Source organism: Trachemys scripta, chromosome 1, assembly GCF_013100865.1.
Source record: "Trachemys scripta elegans isolate TJP31775 chromosome 1, CAS_Tse_1.0, whole genome shotgun sequence".
NCBI classification, from domain to species: Eukaryota; Metazoa; Chordata; order Testudines; family Emydidae; genus Trachemys; species Trachemys scripta.
The window spans coordinates 229854591-229873327 of record NC_048298.1 but is presented as its reverse complement, the minus strand read 5'-3'; the positions used below and the strand labels follow the sequence as shown (position 1 = coordinate 229873327).

Sequence of the window (18737 nt, the reverse complement as noted above, 5' to 3'; positions counted from 1 at the left end):
GGCCCCTCCCTCAGCTCCCTCTTCTGCCCATGTTAGTGAGACAGAACCTGGCCTGTGACTCAACCCACTTTTGATTTCTGTAACTCTTCTCTGGTGAAGAAATGTCATCTTGGTTCTCCCTTTAATTAATTTCATTTAAGTTTTGTTGGTCTTTCCCCCCCCCCCCCATACCCTCACCCCTGCCAAAAAAAAAAATGAAGTAGTGGAGGCAGATTGGGGACACCTTCCTGGACATCCCCCTGTACAGCAAGGTGAAGTGCTTGGTGGCAACCACTAGCTATGGTGTATTCAAAACTCACTGGGTTCAAACCCTGTCTTTCCTTCAGTGTACTAATGCCTGTGGCAGACTAACAGAGCAGATGCCTGTTCTATCTTGGGGAAGCAAGCACACATCCCCAATAAGTATGCTATCTGCTGCTCTTTTTGTCCCAGACCCAGAAATCCTGGGATGTCAAGTTCAAACTACACCTCTTGGAGCAATCCAGGAGGGTAGCTTTGGAGGATGTCTTCACTCCTGGATCTAGACAGGAACAGAGAAGTTTGTCTTAGGAAGTGCTCTGATGACTAGGCACCACACCCCTGGTTCCAAAGGAAAAGGAAGGTGAAGAAGGCAACAAAACCATCTGTGCAGGCACTGGCATCCCTGATACTGACCATGTCTACCTTGGGTTGGCACCAAAGGCCTCAGTGCCAATTTGTGTCAGTGTCTACTCTGTAGAAGAGAGACCCAACTCCATCCTCCAGAGCAAAAAGGCATTCCCGCAACGAGTGCAAACACAGCTTGGAGAGGCAATACGTCTATCCCGCAGAGAGGATTCTGAACTGAGAAAGAAGCCCTCAACATTAACAAAGAATAGCACCAAGACACCAGCACCACCATCTAAAGTGAGAAAGACAGGCCCACTAATATCAATGCTGAAACCCGTGCCAGCACTAGAGCCAGAACACTTCCCAGTACCAAGATATGCCTTCAAGTCCCCCTCACTGCTCCTCTCAGCACAGATATTGGCACTATCCCACTGCCAAAACAAAACCCCCAAATTATGAAGGAGTCTTGAAATCTAATGCAGCTAGTTGGTCTAGTTACTTCACTACAGATTCACCTGAGAGCAGTGTAAATACTAGACTTTAAATTTTTCTTATTTTTTTTAATTAGCAATTTCACTCTATAGAACAATTCGTAGACATAATATCACTTTTGTAGGTTTAGAGAAAAAAAACCCTATGATTAACTTTTAGTTCTTCTGGCATGAATCTCATTACGTCAGTCCCAACCAAACTTTTTTTGCAGCAGACATTTAAAAAGTGTTACTATTTTTAATTACGTCTCCAGTTTAAAAAAAAAATCCCTTTTCTCCATGTTGTTTAAACACCTCGTGTTCTAAAATTATGGTTGAGAAATGTCACTATTTAAAATACTTTTTCTTTTTAAAGGGGAAAAGTGTAGTTCCAAAACTGCTCTTTTTTTCTTTTCCAGACAGATCTTGACTATGTACACAGCGTTGTAGCAAGCCTGGAGAAAGAGTAAGTTGTGGGGATTATTTTTTTTTTTTTGTAACAAAACTGTGGTGTGAGGGAAATGTTTTGTTTACTTCCTTTTTTTTCTCAGGGTTGTTTTGGTTTCAGAAAAAATAAGTGCATGAAGACAAACCAAGGGGAAATAATTAAGTAGGTTAAACTGTAAAACAGTAAATGGGATTAAGTGGATTTGGCGTGACATAAATGGATTGGGTTGGCATGACATAAATGGATTCTATGACACCTGCATTCATGCTATCCTTTGCAGTGGTATGCTCAAACTGAGCTATAGAAGGGAAAGCCCAGGTATTATAAAAATGGACATTATTACATTAACTAGACAATAGTGTAGAGTGGAGGAGTTATTGTTCTGGAAGACTCACTTAGGAAAATAACTTTTATACTAGTTTTGTTTTATGTTGCTTGTTTAAAAAATTCTTCTGCTGTATTATGCTGTCAACATAAATTAAGAATGTAATTTTACCAGACATAAATCCTGCATATCATAAAAGTTAGAAGATGAGCCCTCATTCTGATGTATTGTGAAGGTAACATTATGCATTTGTTCCAAATGATTACAAATATGTTTTATGTCAGACACAGTAACTGCACCAATAATAAATAAATAAATAGTCCCACTGCACTTATTTACTCGATGTTTCTGATAGATTTTCTACAGAAATCAGTTCTGGCTTGGTGGAAATAATATCCCCACCTGCGACTTACTATCCTGACTTGACAAATTTAAAAGAGACATTTGGAGACTCAAAAGAAAGAGTCAGGTAAGATTTTTCCCTCAGACCCTTCTTGTTTATGTAATGCCAGACTGAGTGTGAATTCTGGAAACATTTTTTGTATATCCTTTAAATTATGTGGAAACGAGGCCCTAATTCTGCAAAGAAAACTGAATGGGTGAATCCCTGCATCCACATGAAGCACTATCTGCATGTTTTTTTCTTAAGGATTGAAGCCTAAATGTTAAGCTTTGTGGGTTTCATTTAATGTTAAATTCTGGGAAGGTGCAGTGGGAGTTCAGAATATAACAGCATATAAGATTTTTGTTGCATAACATCATGTAGGTTGTCTGTTCTTGTTTCTGTTTTCCTTCATGCTGTCAGGAATAAAAGAGTGTATGAAACTCAACAGTATTGTTCAGTTACCATTTGAAATACCCAATATATTTTTAGAGAGAGCTCAAATAGCTGCAAGAGATCAGATTCAGTTGGGTCATTCCTCTTTTTGTGTTGCAGGATATGGGGGGGGGGCATTGACCTGTTTTGTTTTTTTTTCCCCAGACAGAGGCTTTCCTGAGAAAATAATGCCAGATATAATTGTTCTAACATTCAAATAATGTGTAATAACTTGTCATCCTTTGTAATGCAATTCACTATGTATTGTGAAATTATTTTTTATTTTATAATTCCTTGACTTTTTTTTAACATTTAATTTCAGATGGCGAACAAAGCAAAACTTGGACTATTGTTTTCTTATGATGTATGCCCAGAAAAAGGGCATTTATTATATTCAGGTAAATCGCTGTTCTTTGATGTGTAAAGCTATTCAAAGATACCGTGGTGATGGGCACATCACAAAAACCTAAATAGAATGATTATATATTTGTAGGGTGATTGCAGTTATGGTTATTATAGTATTAGTGAATGTGTATAAGTTGAATTACATACATTGTCTAAACTTAAGTGTGGCCAAAAACTGCTGATGTGGCAAAAAAACATAAAGGAACACTGACTATTTAATTTCGTTTTTTTCATATGCCAAAGAAAGGGGTAGGAGTGGAGCCTCTATGGTGCAAAGAAACAATAGAATAGTTGTTGATGGAAGTAGAGCTCTAGATGCTGCATTATTTTTAATTGGTTTTGAAGAGGTGTAGATACAGTTTTTCTGTCCTTTGGCATATAAGCTAATGTGACTATGTATTGAGTAAAGATACTTTTAAGTGTGTTGCTAGATTCACTGCTTTTAACTAAAAGTGAAGATTGTGGTAAGAATTGTAACAGTTCTGAAAAATTAAAATAAACTTTAATGTAGCCCTGAATAGATTTCATATTCCTGCTTCCAGGTAGAAGCTCCACCTTCTCCTCCCCCTCAGATACATTTAGGGCTTGAGCTGCTATTAGAAGAAACAGCAGCATGTTTTCTTCAGGCAGCATTTGCTGCCAACACTGCCCCCTACTGACCTATAAAACCACCTAATCACAGTATGGAACACATATCTGTACACAGGGAGAAAAGAAGAAAATTAGTTAGGAGGTCTCAAAATGAAGGTGAATTAAAGTGAGAATTTTTAAAAAACTGACCTATCTTGGTGGTTAACTAACCATGACTCTCCCATTTTCTAAAATGTGAGGTCACTGTGTCCAGCAACGCTTTAAGACTTGGCAGGACACCTGGAAGCCTGAATGTACATAGATTTAAAAAAAAAAAGTATGTTATACTGTTATGAGCTGGGTGAAACCTTGTTATGGGTTGAGCTAAAACCTCATTCAAACTGGTGTGTGAATGCACCCTTTCTTTGATAGTTGTAAGATACAGTTAAGGCACCACACCTAAAACAAGGCTTATTAGATTTTTGTCTAGAAACTATCACCATGTGGACAGAGGGTTCCACTGGGTATCGTGTGAGAGAACACACACAAACTGAGAACAGACAAGAACAGAAAGAGAGGCAGAGGTAAAAAGCAAGAAAGCCGAGCAGTAGCCTGTGAGCACAATGTGACTCTGGAAAAAGCTAGAGAGAGTGTTTTGGGTCTGATGTTGGCTAAAGATGCTTGGGGTTGTAAACTAAGAAACTTCCCCTTTTGTTCTTTGTTCCTCCTACGGTCAGTCAAGCAGGATTTTGTACAATCCTTGTAAATAAACAGGATTGCATCAAGGAGATTACCAGACTCCATCAGTTTTACTTGCAGCTGGAACATTGCCAGAGCCCTGAAATTTGACTAGCTGCTCAGATCAAAAAGGGGTAACAATACCAATATTGCACTCTACATTTACTGTTTAAAAATGGCATTAGAGAATGATGATCTGATTGGCTTATAAGGAATCATGGCCATGAAGAAATTTTCAGTTAGATCCTACCATAAACATGTAGAAATAAAGGGGTTAAAAGCTTACAAAAAAGTGTAAAGTTCCTTCTGTTTGTTCAGCTTCTGCACAATATACCTAGGCCCTGCAGTGTTGTCCTGTAGTATCTCTTATCAGGATGGTTGAAGGCACCTGAACTTTGGCCTTCTATCTCACAGTACACCAATGGATGCAGTTAGACAGTAATTTTAGAATTTAAGCTATTAGGAAGATTTGGTCCTGCCCTGGGGTTTGTACAGCACCTACCACAATGGGACTCCTATCCTGATTGGAGCCTTTGAATGTTACCCCAATACATATAGTAAATAAGAAGTAATGCATGTTATTTTCACACTGTGTTGAATCACTCAAACTGGTTCTTAACAAATAATTATATTTGTGATAATAAATACATGAAGAAGAATAAAAAATCAGTGTTGAGATTCATCTCCCCCCCCCCTACATTTATCTGTTTATTTCTCTTCCCATGTAACTTTAGTGGTCCTCACAGTTGACATGCCATTTTATATATTCAGTGTTATTGTCATGTTGGTCCCAAATATTAGCGAGAGAAGGTGAGTGAGGTAATATATTTTATTGGACCAACTTCAGTGTGACTTGAAATAAGAGCTCTATGTAAGCTTAAAAGCTAGTCTCTTTCACCAGCAGAAGTTGGTCCAGTAAAAGATAATACCTCACCCACCTTGTGTGTCTCATGCCATTTTGTAGACTATTGTGTTGTCATCTGCTATGATGTCAGTTTTGTTACAAATAATACATGTATTCATGTGAAGTAAAGCAAACAATACAACCAATTAATCTATATCTGGAAACTCACACTTAGTCATTGTGTGCCTACAAACAACACATGCGATAGGAGGAAACATATGTATGGATACTAGTATTCAGCGCATCCACTATGGGCAACAGTTGTAAGCAGAAGTGGGTAATTTTGGGGATAGAGTCCAAAACACTCACTACTAGGGAACATTTGAAATTTTTTAAAAAAAATTGTTTGTTTAATCATGCCAGTATTTGCTTCAAAGCATAATTCTAAAATGGAGATCATTCTGCTTTGAATTATGTAAACATTTCTATGCTTATTTTCCATGAAAATCGCTTTCTACGTTAGCTGAAACAATTGCTATTGAGGGAATGGGACTATAGCTTCTGTTTTCAAGCTGTTATTTTTATTGGCCATTATAAAATGCACACATAGGAACCTACAGTTTCCCATCTAAGAAATGTGTGGGGGAAAATACCAAATAAAATATTATAGAAGTTAAAAGATGGTGCTTTCCCTTTTGGTCCAGATCTATTATATGCGAGAAAGTAGCAACATCAAGCAAATTCACTACAGTAGTTGTGTACTAAAGTATTTAATATTGCCACAGCCTTCTGATCAAGGATGAGAGATCATTATTGATAGCTTATAATCTAACAACAGTTAAGTATCAGAGGGGTAGCCGTGTTAGTCTGTATCCATAAAAACAACGAGGAGTCTGGTGGCACCTTAAAGACTAATAGATTTATTTGGGCATAAGCTTTCATGGGTAAAAAAACCACTTCTTCAGATGCATGGAGTGAAAATTACAGATGCAGGCATAAATATACTGACACATGAAGAGAAGGGAGTTACCTTACAAGTGGAGAACCAGTGCTGACAGGGCCAATTCTATCAGGGTGGACCTGATAATTTTCACTCCATGCATCTGAAGAAGTGGGTTTTTTACCCATAAAAGCTTATGCCCAAATAAATCTGTTAGTCTTTAAGGTGCCACTGGGCTCCTCGTTTTTTTTTTTTTTTTTAACCGCAGATAAGTACATGCGGAACGGAATCTTTATCTGGATATTATATGTTTGTAAAGAGAAAAGTTTTTTAAAACTATTTCCTATCCAGTTCACTCTTATGCGTTCCCAGATAGCTGATGTGTATATATCCCTGGATTTTTGCTATAAAGAGTCTCCAAATTAATTATCCTCAAATAGGTGGACGGTGATCATGCTTCTACAGTAATAATTCTTGTGTATGATGCCTGGATACCAGGGTGGTGTTTGCACTAGAAATCTATGGATAAATATATTTTAGGACTACTTTTTCCTTGCTGTACTTTTTCTTTTTGCTTTGCTCTTCCTGCTTTGTGTTAATACGAGTGTTTGATTTCCCTAGCTTGAAGATGACATTGTTGTCAAGCAGAATTATTTCAGCACGATAAAAAATTTTGCACTTCAACTTTCTTCTGAAGATTGGATGATACTAGAATTTTCTCAGCTGGGTTTCATTGGTAAGAAAAATGTCCACTTTAGTAGTTTGAAAAGAAAAAGTTCAACCACAGAATCTCTGATTAATAGTGCTGTGACCTCAAAACTACCTTCTTTATACTGGTAATGGAACAGGAAATAAAAATTGATTGACTTTTGTGGCTATATGCTGTAACTATACACTACAATAATTGCAGTTACCTATGGATGTTTGAGTCAGAATTAAGCAATGGAAAATGAGAATACTTTTATAACTAAAAATTAAGTTACTTTTAAATTTTGATTTTCCATATTTTTTAATGTTTTATTTCTAATGATCTGTCGGTAAAATAAAAATGACATTAAAAGAACATTGTGTATGTGAAGCAAGGGACAAAATCAAGAAAACTCACTCAGCCCAAAGTAACTTCTATGTCTTTTGGCCATTAGAGACCTCACAAGTTTCCAAGGGCCAGCAGCCATAAAAATTAGTCTCTCTTGCAGAAAGGTTCTATTCTACTATCCTGCTTCCACTTGGAGCAACCATGTGCCTTCCAGAGCCTGTCCCCTTTCTAGGGCTGGAATCACAAATACCACCTGTCATTTACAGTGGTTAGGATAATGACAACAATGTTGAGACAGAAAATGCAGAGTCCAGAATCTTAGCAGGTTGACCACCGCTATGTCATGAAAGTAATTTTAGTGTTCTTTGTTTCCTACACAATAATGGATTTTACTGAGAGGCACAAAATTTACATAAATGCAACTGAAAGAGCTTTCAAAGGAATTTAACACTTTGAAAGTTGATACAACTAGAATCACAGTCTGGTTTGATCTAATTAACCATAATGAACTAGAACCACAGTGACAAAATTTGAAACTGATTCAAAGAAGCTATGACACCTTTCCATTAGTTAGTCAATGTTACTGATCCCAAATACAAAGATCATAAGTTGAGCCCAGAACAGGAAGAAGAGTCTGAAACGTGGCTAGTGGAATGTAACCCTGAGGTTTTTTTCATTCTTTTCCAACATTTCAATTAAAGACCCAGATCTCTACCCACGTATTTGTTTGCAAAGGAAGTTGTGTCTCAGTTCATTGTATTAAGGTGGTGGGAAACAGTGAATGTAAAATTAGACGCTTGATTTCAGAATTTTGTCACTATTTAAAGAACCTGCATTCCCCTGAAGTCAGCTTAGTATCAAATGTGTTTTTAATATGTTCCTCTCATGCACAGGAAGTGGGGGAGATATGACCCTTAACAGGCAGGGCCGTCTCTATCCATACGCAAAGTACGCAGCTGCGGAGGGCACCAGGAAATCTGGGGCACCACATTTCCTGGTGCCCTGTGCAGCTGCGTGCTGCTCCAGTCCCTGCTCCACCTTTTCCCCATGGCCCCCGCCCCTGCTCTGCCCCCACCCCGCCTCTTCCTGCCCCTGCTCCACCCCAGCCCCACCCCCACTTCCTGGAGGACTGCTGCAGGGGTTGGGCCTGCACTCACCATGTGGTAAGTGGAGCAACCCGGCCCCAGCCTGCTCCACTCCCCTGGCTCCCTGCCTTGCCTCGCTGCTGGTGAGTGCTGGGGGCGGTTCCCCTCCTTCCCCCCAAGCCTGGGAGCCAGGGGAACAGAGCGGGCTGGGGCCAGAGGGCAGTTTCCCACACACACACGGAGGCCTAGGACCCCCCACAGCCCCCCCACAGGAGGGGGGGGCTGCATAGGGCACCAAAATGGCTAGGGACTGCCTTGTTAATAGGGCTGTATAGCAAGTAGAATGGGTGTCCACTGGGTTGAAAACACCAGCCAGCAACTTCCCCCAAACTAAAACGGGAGGAGATGGTGATCCGTACATTTGACAATGAGGTGGTAGGCCCAAACAACAAAAGCAGTGTGGAGACAGGAACCACCTCAAATGAGGAGAACATTTTTCAGTTCTTAAGCTAGGCAAGAACAAATGTCTCTCTTCATCTTGAGTCACACAGTTAAGGTTACTTCCAGCTGAAATACCTCCTATTAGTTTCATGGTGCCAAAAGGGACAGGGGTGAGAAGAGGAAAAGGACCAGCCTCGAGTGGAGAGCTAAGAGTTCATTTACTTGAGTTCTTCCATCCTCCAAGCAGCTCTGTTACTCCTGCTAAGGCGTTTTCTGTACACCTTGTAACTCTGTGTGACTGCCCAAAGTTTAGCTCAAGAGACTGGCCTGGAACCTAGAATGCCATGGTTCTCAATTTCTGGATTGAGCAGATAAACCTTAATTATGAATTTAACTTGGGTTTTGAAATTTGCTTCACAATCTAGCCATTCTCTTAATGTAGATTTTCGTATGAAATTCTGTGGTTTTACAAGTAATGTAAAATTAATTATAGATTTTCTTAATTAGCATAGTACAAGCTGGAATGTCTTCTGGCGTGCAGGAGCTTGCAGTCTGCAGTTTTGTAAGACTGAAAAGGCAAAATATTTAAAATCTACCATGTGCTGAATCTTTAGTTTACACTTGCAATTTGGGACATGCAACATATAACTGTAGGAGTAGAGCCCTACGTGGATAAAAAGTGTATATCTGTATCAGATCTCAAACATGGTCCACGGATATAAAGCGGATATCCACAGATTTACAGGACTCTAGATATAAAATTTGGATCTGCATCCATCCACTATCCACAAACATGGTCCATGGCTATAAAATGGATATCTGCAGATTTGCAGGGCTCTACCTATGAGTAAGGCTATATTTTAGTCATGGGTATTTTTAGTAAAAGTCATGGACAGGTTACAGGCAGTAAACAAAAATTCATGGCCCGGGACCTGTCCATGACTTTTACTATATACCCCTAACTAAAACTTGGGTGGGGGGTTGCAGGTGTTCTGGGGGGGGGCGGTCCAGGGGCACCGTGGGTGCTGGAGGAGGTGGCCTGGGACCCTGCTGGTGCTGGGGGAGAGGGTGGGCAGTGGCCTGGGACCACCGCTGGTGCTGGAGGCGGGTCTGGGTGGCGGCGCACAGCCCAGGACCCCTGCTGGTGCTGAGGGGGAGGGTTGGCGGGGCTGGCAGGGACTCCCTACCCAGCTCCGCAGGTCCTAACACCTCCTAAGCAGCAGAGGGGCCAGGGAACTCCGCGCAGCTCCCTCCACAAGCACCGGCTACGCAGCTCCCATTGCCCGGGAACTACAGCCAATGGGAGCTGCGGGGGCTGCCAGCACGGGCAAAGCGTGGAACCCCCCGACCCCACCACCTAGGAACTGCAGGGCCATGCCGGTGGGAGCCGGGGAGCCCCCCACCCCAAGGTAAGAGTCACCCCGCGCCCCCCAACCAGAGGTGCTGGAACTAGGATTTGGGGGGGTGCTGCAGGACCCCCAGGTTTGAAGTGGTTTCCATTATATACAGGGTTTACAGTTTGATTCAATGACTCTCAGCACCCCCACTATACAAATTGTTCCAGCGCCTCTGCCCCCAACCTCATGCCCCTAGCCTTGAGCCCCCTCCCACACACCCAAACTGCTGCTGCTGGTCCAGGGGCTTCCTGGCTCGGGCAGCCCCTGAGCCAGCACTGGCTGTTGCAGAGTGAATTCGTGACAGAGTTTCAGCCTTACCTATGAGTTACTTTTTAAAGTATATTTACAGATCATCTGTAAAAGGGACACATTTCTCTCCTGACCCCTACTGTTGGGGAATAATAAATAAGCATTATTTATTACAAGTTGCTTATTTCATAGAGTTTCTGGTTAAATCATGAGTAAAACTGATTGGAACTCAAAGATTAGAAGTTGAGTTAAGCCTGTTTGTTGGCTTTTCTTTTTATGGATTCTGAAAATAATTACTTTAAAAACTAAATTAATTAATTGTCTCCAGCTGTTCTCGCTCTCCTTTTTATCTCTTGCTCTCCCACGTATTATATTTACTGCTTACTCCATTCTGTAACCATTTAATTCAAATGTTATTGCCACTAGGCTTTCAGCAGGATTTACCCATGACTTCACCACATCTTAACAGTGTTTATTGAGAGAGTTAAATCAGGAGTCTAATCCTCCCAATTTAACTACTTATTCTATTTTTAAGTTGAGTGAATTTAGTATTCATTAAAGTGTGTGATTAATAGCTTTGTCTAGAGACATGTAGAGATAGTGTAATCATCCATAGTGCAAAATTCTTCACAGTTATCATTATTCTTGATTTGCCTTATCTCTGCTATTCCATTTCTGGTTCTTTATGTGGACACATACGACAAGTTGTACAATTTTGATTAAAAAAAATGTAGGGGCAGCCAAATAAATCATTATTTATGACTTGGGATGAGATTTATATCCAGATCTCCAAAGGCAAAAGTCTAGCATATTGACCTGTTATATCACTTTGTCCCTATCGATTTAACTTAGAAAAATAATAATTGAAATGTTAATAGAGATGTGGCTTTAGCCATACTCTGTTGAAAGCCTTAGCTAGCTTACAAGTTCATTTATAAAAATGGTATTTTGTTTTTATTAAAATTTGTCTTGGCTGTAAATCTTATTTATGCATACATCTAATCTGTTTTTTTTTAAAGTGCGATAGAAAACAAATTGTTTATACACAGAGGTGACAAATTCATCCTTGTTGATAAGGGGTTTTGACTGACAGCCAAAAAGTAGTAGAATTCTACCGTCCATACACAATAACAGAAGTTGCATTCTTTGTATGCTGTGCTGAATATGTAGTCTTTAAGTGTTGTCACTTTAAATAAATTATAAAGGGTGGAATTCTGTGTTTCACCTCTAAGAGGCACAGCACAGAGTCATCAGTTTTGAGGTAGGGGATGCCCTCCCAATTCTGGGCTGCTGGGTAGTCCATGGTATATCCTAGGCAGCTCTAGGGACCTGTCTAAATTATGGCAGCCTGTCTCCAGCTGCCTGTGACCTGCAGCAGGTGCTCAGAATCTCTGCCATGCAAAGTGCTGCAGCCCTGTCCTGGACATCCCCTATGCCAGGGCTTGCAAGGGAGTCCTCTGAAGGCAGCCTTACAACTGCATTCCATAGTTCTATGCTGGGGGAATCCTCCCATGGCTGGATGTAGAGGTTTTTAGAACCCCTAATATGAAGGGGCCGTGGAGCAGGGGTGAGAAGCTCACTCAAGTTTTTAAATTTTTTCCAATTAAAATATTGAACAAAAAGTGAACTTTGGATGAGTTTGGACTCTAACAACACCAGCTGCCAGACAGATTTGGTCAATGGATCCATTTTAATATTAGCCAAATAACTGCAATAATTTGCAGAATATAAGCATAAAAATAGTTTTAAAGTTTTTCACTTTTAAGTTTAAGTTTAAAAGTTTCTGGAGATATAAAATTAGTTTTGGAAACATTCTGATCTGTGGTTGTAATTAACTCTGTGTTTAACATGGCGCTTTTACTAAAGATTTTAAATGAATTATTTAAATATCTGTAATTCAGAGAAGAATGAAAACAAAGTTTTTCTTCTTGAATTGTATCTTTTACATTAATACTGACCCAACAAAATACTATGCAGTCAGAATAGTGTAATTTACAATAGTTAAAATATACTGAAACTCTAATGGACTAATAAACTAATGGAAGGTCATAATAGGTAATAGTAAATTTTCCACTGTATACCTTTTTTGAATCCCACACTCTTATTTGCCCTCTTCTCTATATAAACACAAAATTAATATTTTTAATATGGAGAAATAATCTTCAATGTTGTATTGCTAATTGTTTACAGAAATCTGGTCCTATTTTAAGTTTGACTTTTGTATTCTAAAGTTCTCTGTTCTTGGAATTGTTGAAAAATTCCGTATTTATACTGATTTATGTTTTATTATGCAAGTTGACTATTTTAATGATGTTGGGAGTTGTAATATTGTAAAGAGCTGTTTTGTGAAGTTTTCCTGTTTATACAGTTTTGCTCAACTTGTTGAAATTTGTGATATCAGCTGGGATTTCCAATTGTGAAATGGTAATACAACTTGCCTTAGCACAAACAATATGGTCTCTAGGTTTGTGATCTCAAGAGTGGTTTCAGAATAACTATTATTAATTTAGAATAATATCTTTACAGGTAAAATGTTCCAATCTCCAGATATCACTCTTATTGTAGAGTTCATATTTATGTTTTATAAGGAGAAACCTATTGATTGGCTCTTAGATCATATACTCTGGGTGAAAGTCTGCAACCCTGAAAAAGATGCAGTAAGTTCAGTTTTTATTATGTAGCTTTTAATGTCGCTTCTTGATTAAAAAAAAGCTTTATTTTCTGTGAATCTAAGTAGTAGTATGTGATGTGCTGATTCTTTTCCTGGTTCCTTCATATCCCAATACAAATCTCAGTCTATGGTTAGATCTGAATCTGAGAGAAAGTTTTGGAGACCTCAGAGATCCAAAAAAATGGCTTTCTTAGATTTCTTAATGTTTCAGATTTGGGAGGCTTAGAAATGCATTTTTGGGGGAAAACAGGTCAGCATTTTTTGTGCCTAGAAGACCTAAGATAACTAGCAGTTGCACTAGCTATATTTAACATTCTGCAGAAAAATTATTTGAGTCCACTTTAATTTTTGAAAATAATTATAAAGGTTCATCCTTAATTATAAAGGAGTCCTTCATTGAATATACTGTCTCGGAGTAAATTCCTGGTCCTTTTGAAGTCAATGAAAGTTTTTCCATTGACTTCAGTAGGCCAGGATTTCACCCAGGGTTTCTTCATCTTCAGACTACCACATCCCTGTGGAGGTAGTTCTTGTAGCCCTATAGGGAGTGTCTTATGTAGCCACACAGAAAGCTCTCTGTCCAGTGAAGAAGCAGTATTGACTAGTTCCATTAAAAATCTCATCCAAGTCTCATTAACCAGAAGAATGATGGCTACAATATGGGGTACAAAAGCGTTATCTCTGGGGGTGCTCTTCTGCTTGTGTGTTTGCCTGCAGAGTGTTTCCATGTTAACTTTACACACTGCTTTTTTTGGCTGAGGTTTTTGTGTATGAAAACTCTAGGGGCAAAATTCACACATCAGTGAAGGGGCCAAGTGTAGCTGAACCACTTCAGTTCTGCTGCATGGGCAGGGCAGCTGTTGAGAGATTATATAAAAGGGTCTATGTGCATGGCATAGTTGGCACGTAGACCAGTATAGATGGAGAATATGGGGCATGTGAGCAGATTGCTCTGAACAGAATAGTTGTAGTCAGAGTATAGTCCAGTTTTATACCGTACTTGAGAATTGGATTTACTGGTACTAGAAACAAGAATTAAACAACATAAATCTCAACCTGAGTTTTCTGCCCAAGTTTGATGTTTCTAAGGTTTCCTGCAGATGCCATTAATTCGACCTTCCTTATATCCCTGTAGCGTTAACAAGCCCCACTTGCAACAAAGAGTGAGCAGAATTTATTCAGCAGCTTTATGCCAGGTCCAATACCAGCTAGATAGGGTGGATCAACAGGAGAGCCCCATTAGTATTGTCACAGGGTGGAAAGGGGAGAGAGGAGAACATTTTGTCTGAGACTATACAGACTTACTGGTCACATATCATATGGAGGCTGTACAGAAATTACCTGTTTGACTGGAGAAGTAGTTGTGGTAGGGTTACAGGCTGCCCTGCACCCACCTACTGATTGGTAGATAAATTCTCATGTAGTTCCTCTGTACAGAGCCCATTTACTCAGGCTTTTTGCAGGAGGAGGAGAGGAGTAAATTTTAACCAGAATGAATAGCCCAATGGTGCTCTTAGGCAATGAAAGAAGATAGCATCAGGACTGAAGTATATAGTTCCGGTTTCTTGTAATTTGTTTTGGTTCATGAATCATAGATTATCATACAATTTCAATAAAAACTCACTGATCTTTCTTTATTATCTTTGTTAATGTGAGGTTTTCTTGATTTTATTTTAAGAAACATTGTGACAGACAGAAATCTAATCTACGAATACGCTTCAGGCCTTCCCTTTTCCAACATGTTGGACTGCACTCCTCCCTAGCAGGAAAGATCCAGAAACTCACGGTTAGTAGCTAAAACTTCCCTGCCCATCCAGATCAGACAGAATTGATAGGTGATTTTTCATCAGATGAGAAAATTAACTTTGTTATAGTTTAGCATTTTCAAGTATAATATATTATACTCTAGTTGGAATTAAGCCTGATTAAAGCTTGCTACCATAGAATAGAAGAATGTTCAGCTCAACTCATATATTTTTATACAACTTCTGCATATAGTCTCTCATTTTAAATCTCTAACCTTTTATCTGTAATACTGTGACCTTTTAATTAATCAATACAGGGTTTGAGATGTACAAGGGAGAAAATGGATAATACATTAGTTGCCCTTTGTTTTCCATTTGCTTTTAAGTACTAGCAAAATTAGCCACTAAGGAAAAGAGACTGCCTGACCAGCCTGATAGCATGTTTGTCTTTCTTTCAATTAGGATAAAGACTTCCTGAAACCATTATTACATAAAATTCATGTGAATCCACCCGCGGAAGTTTCTACATCTTTAAAAGTCTACCAAGGACATACACTGGAAAAAACCTATATGGGAGAGGATTTTTTCTGGGCTGTTACACCAATTGCGGGGGATTATATCCTATTTAAATTTGACAAACCAGTCAACGTAGAAAGGTTAGTAATCACTTGTCTTTTGGTCTCACAGCTAAAGATGCTTGCTGAGCAAGTATGCTTGAGGATAGAATTGAGGAAATAATAAATTAAACATAATGAAAAAGTAATTTCATACAAGGTATCAAATGAAATAGATACTTTGCAGTTCAGTTTAAAATGTGCTTCAATCAACTTTATTCGTTGTAGTTGACTCTGTATTTTATTTAGAATATTTTGCTACAAAATCTATTTTTGTAACCTTCTCCAGAAGTATAACACCACAGCCAGTACCCTGCCAGCAGTTAAAAAGACTGCCAAATTGAGTCTGTTCCAGTCGGTTGAAGGTGACTTTTTTTCAAGCCCTTTATCTTACTCAAACTTGATGTGTGTGGGTTTTTTATCTGCATCTGTGCTTGAATTTGTGATTTGCTACAGTCACACAGAGGAGTGAAAGTGACCTCTTCTATTTATTAACCTTTAGGCCAGCTAAGGCAAGGAAATACTACTTTTGCTTTTATTTTTTTAACAGAGTAATTTTAATTTTGTTAAGTTGCCACTGTCCTCTCTTTTAGTTATGTTGGAGTCTCTTTTGTTTGCTTATTTTCTTTTCCCCTTGTACACTAGCCCAAGACTTCAAAAAGAAATTTTTTGTTTAGGATATCTTTATATTCCCCTTATATTCTCCTTTCATGCACATTGTGCCTTTCTGCTGCCCCACTTCTGCAGACCCAGAGCCTTGCAGTGGTAACTACTACTATTGGAGTAATCTCACTAGATACTTTCCTTGTGGAGGATATCTCAGGCTGTCAAGCTGCTCTTTCTGCCTTCTTGAAGTCAACCCAGTTGGTCAACTTCTTCCATGGATTGGCAGCAAGCTGAAGACTGAGTCAACACCTTAACCGATCTTGAAGATCTCAGATTCATTGAGTTTAGTATTTTCCCCACATGGTAATTTTTGCTCCAATGATTCTGACCAGTGAAATGCAGATCACTTGAGAGGTGAAAGAATTAAAAATTACAGTACTCTTCAGTTGCTTATAAAAGTCTTTTCTTCCAGTGTAGTTGGTAGGCCTGCATGGAATGTACCTTAAAGGGGGTACATACACCCCACTTTATCATATAAAAGTCAATACCTTTTATCTGTGGCAATAATATGAAATAGACACCTTTCAGCTGGAGAGTGTACATTCAGTGGTAGAAAGCAACAGAGGGTCCTGTGGCACCTTTGAGACTAACAGAAGTATTGGGAGCATAAGCTTTCGTGGGTGTGAACACCAAGGGAGGAGAAACTGTTTCTGTAGTTGGATAGCCATTCACAATCTTTGTTTAATCCTGAGCTGATGGTGTCAAATTTGCAAATGAACTGGAGCTCAGCAGTTTCTCTTTGTCCATTTATCCTCTTGCGTAGTGACTGTCCAGTTTGGCCAATGTACATAGCAGAGGGGCATTGCTGGCATATGATGGCATATATAACATTAGTGGACGTGCAGGTGAATGAGCCGGTGATGTTGTAGCTGATCTGGTTAGGTCCAGTGATGGTGTTGCTGGTGTAGATATGTGGGCAGAGTTGGCATCGAGGTTTGTTGCATGGGTTGGTTCCTGAGTTAGAGTTGTTATGGTGCGGTGCGTGGTTGCTGGTGAGGATATGCTTAAGGTTGGCAGGTTGTCTGTGGTCACTACGCAAGAGGATAAATGGACACAAGTCAGATATCAGGAATGGCAATATACAAAAACCTGTAGGAGAACACTTCAACCTCCCTGGCCACACAATAGCAGATGTAAAGGTTGCCATCTTACAGCAAAAAAACTTCAGGACCAGACTCCAAAGAGAAACTGCTGAGCTCCAGTTCATTTGCAAATTTGACACCATCAGCTCAGGATTAACTCAACTGCTAGCAGAGCAACTCACCCTCCCTGATTGAACTAACCTCGTTATCTCCACACTGATATATACCTGCCTCTAGAGATTTCCATTACTTGCATCTGAAGAAGTGAGGTTCTTACCCACGAAAGCTTATGCTCCCAATACTTCTGTTAGTCTCAAAGGTGCCACAGGACCCTCTGTTGCTTTTTACAGATTCAGACTAACACGGCTACCCCTCTGATATTCAGTGGTAGGTTTCACTGCTCTACAGCCAAAATGCTTCTGAAATAAATGTAGTCAAACTTTACTAATTCTGGGTCACTGAGAACGAAAATGATGCTTAAAATGGTTATTGGCTCTAATTTTCAAGATATGCTATTGGGTCAGTATATACGACCCTTGACTTGAGAATGGCGGGAGGATAAGTGAGTTATAAAGGGAAGCGATCTCAATTTAAACCAGAAATGACTAAAATACATCTTTGACTGGATCTATGAATAAATCTATGACTGGGTTTGGGCAGTACTTGCTTTTTGCGTCATTCATGCTATGAATTGCATCATGTTATTCCTAGAAGTCATGGATGATGCAATCATAATGAAGCTTACATCACTCTGCTGAACAAATTGCCCTATATCAGCTCTAGAAATCATACAGTGTCGTGCTCTCTTATTTGTCTCGGTGTTTGATTTTGCAAAGGGACACATTTCTGTTTAGCCAAAGTGAGGAGAGATGCCTCGTACTTGTGTGAACAGTGCAGATAACTTCTGCTATGTTTGTGGTGAAATGACTTTTGCATCACAAAAGCACATTATAACCACTATGGTTAAGAAAACCTATTACCTTTATTTTGGCTGCAAAATTGGAGATCAGGACAAGAGGTGGGCCCCACACATATGCTGCAACCCGTGTGCAACAAATCTTCGCCAGTGGTTGAACAGGAAAAGGAAATCTATGCCTTTTGCAGTGCCAATGATTTGGAGAGAGCCAACAGATCATACCAGCAATTGTTACTTCTGCATGGTGCCTCCAGTTGGGAAAGGTGTGTCAAAGAAGAAAAAGTGGACTGTGCATTATCCAAACATTCCATCGGCTATACGCCCAGTACCCCACGGAGAAGGACTGCCGGTTCCTGATGCACCAGAATCATTCTCGCTTGAGTCAGACGAGGAAGAGGATGAAACTTCTGGTCCTGAACCATCAATGTCACAGGACCCACATTTTCTCCCATCCTCCTCCTCTGAACCACACCTCAGAACACAAGGTGAACTGAATGACCTTGTCAGGGATTTGGCACTACCCAAGAGTAAGGCAGAGCTGTTGGGCTCCAGACTACAGCAGTGGAATCTCCTGGCAGGTGATGTTAGGGTTTCCATGTTCCGTGACCGTCAAAAGGATCTTGTCCCATTCTTCTTCATGGAAGGTGATCTTGTAGCCTGCAACAACATCGATGGTGTGATGGCAGCCCT

At 39.7% G+C, this 18737-nt stretch overlaps 1 protein-coding gene across 4 annotated transcripts in view; it reads left to right on the top strand.

Annotated features, from left to right (window-relative positions):
* The window catches only part of MGAT4A (alpha-1,3-mannosyl-glycoprotein 4-beta-N-acetylglucosaminyltransferase A), a 136961-nt gene that overhangs the window by 84977 nt on the left and 33247 nt on the right, over nucleotides 1-18737 (top strand). For all 4 annotated transcript variants that reach the window (XR_004644022.1, XM_034757955.1, XM_034757953.1 and 1 more), the window contains exons 6-12: nucleotides 1478-1524; nucleotides 2187-2300; nucleotides 2971-3046; nucleotides 6767-6881; nucleotides 12880-13010; nucleotides 14703-14810; nucleotides 15232-15425. Coding sequence is in view for 3 of the 4 variants with exons in the window: in XM_034757955.1 (XP_034613846.1) it covers nucleotides 1478-1524; nucleotides 2187-2300; nucleotides 2971-3046; nucleotides 6767-6881; nucleotides 12880-13010; nucleotides 14703-14810; nucleotides 15232-15425 (785 nt within the window). In the remaining variant the exon portion in view is untranslated. The remainder of the gene's footprint in view (nucleotides 1-1477; nucleotides 1525-2186; nucleotides 2301-2970; nucleotides 3047-6766; nucleotides 6882-12879; nucleotides 13011-14702; nucleotides 14811-15231; nucleotides 15426-18737) is intronic.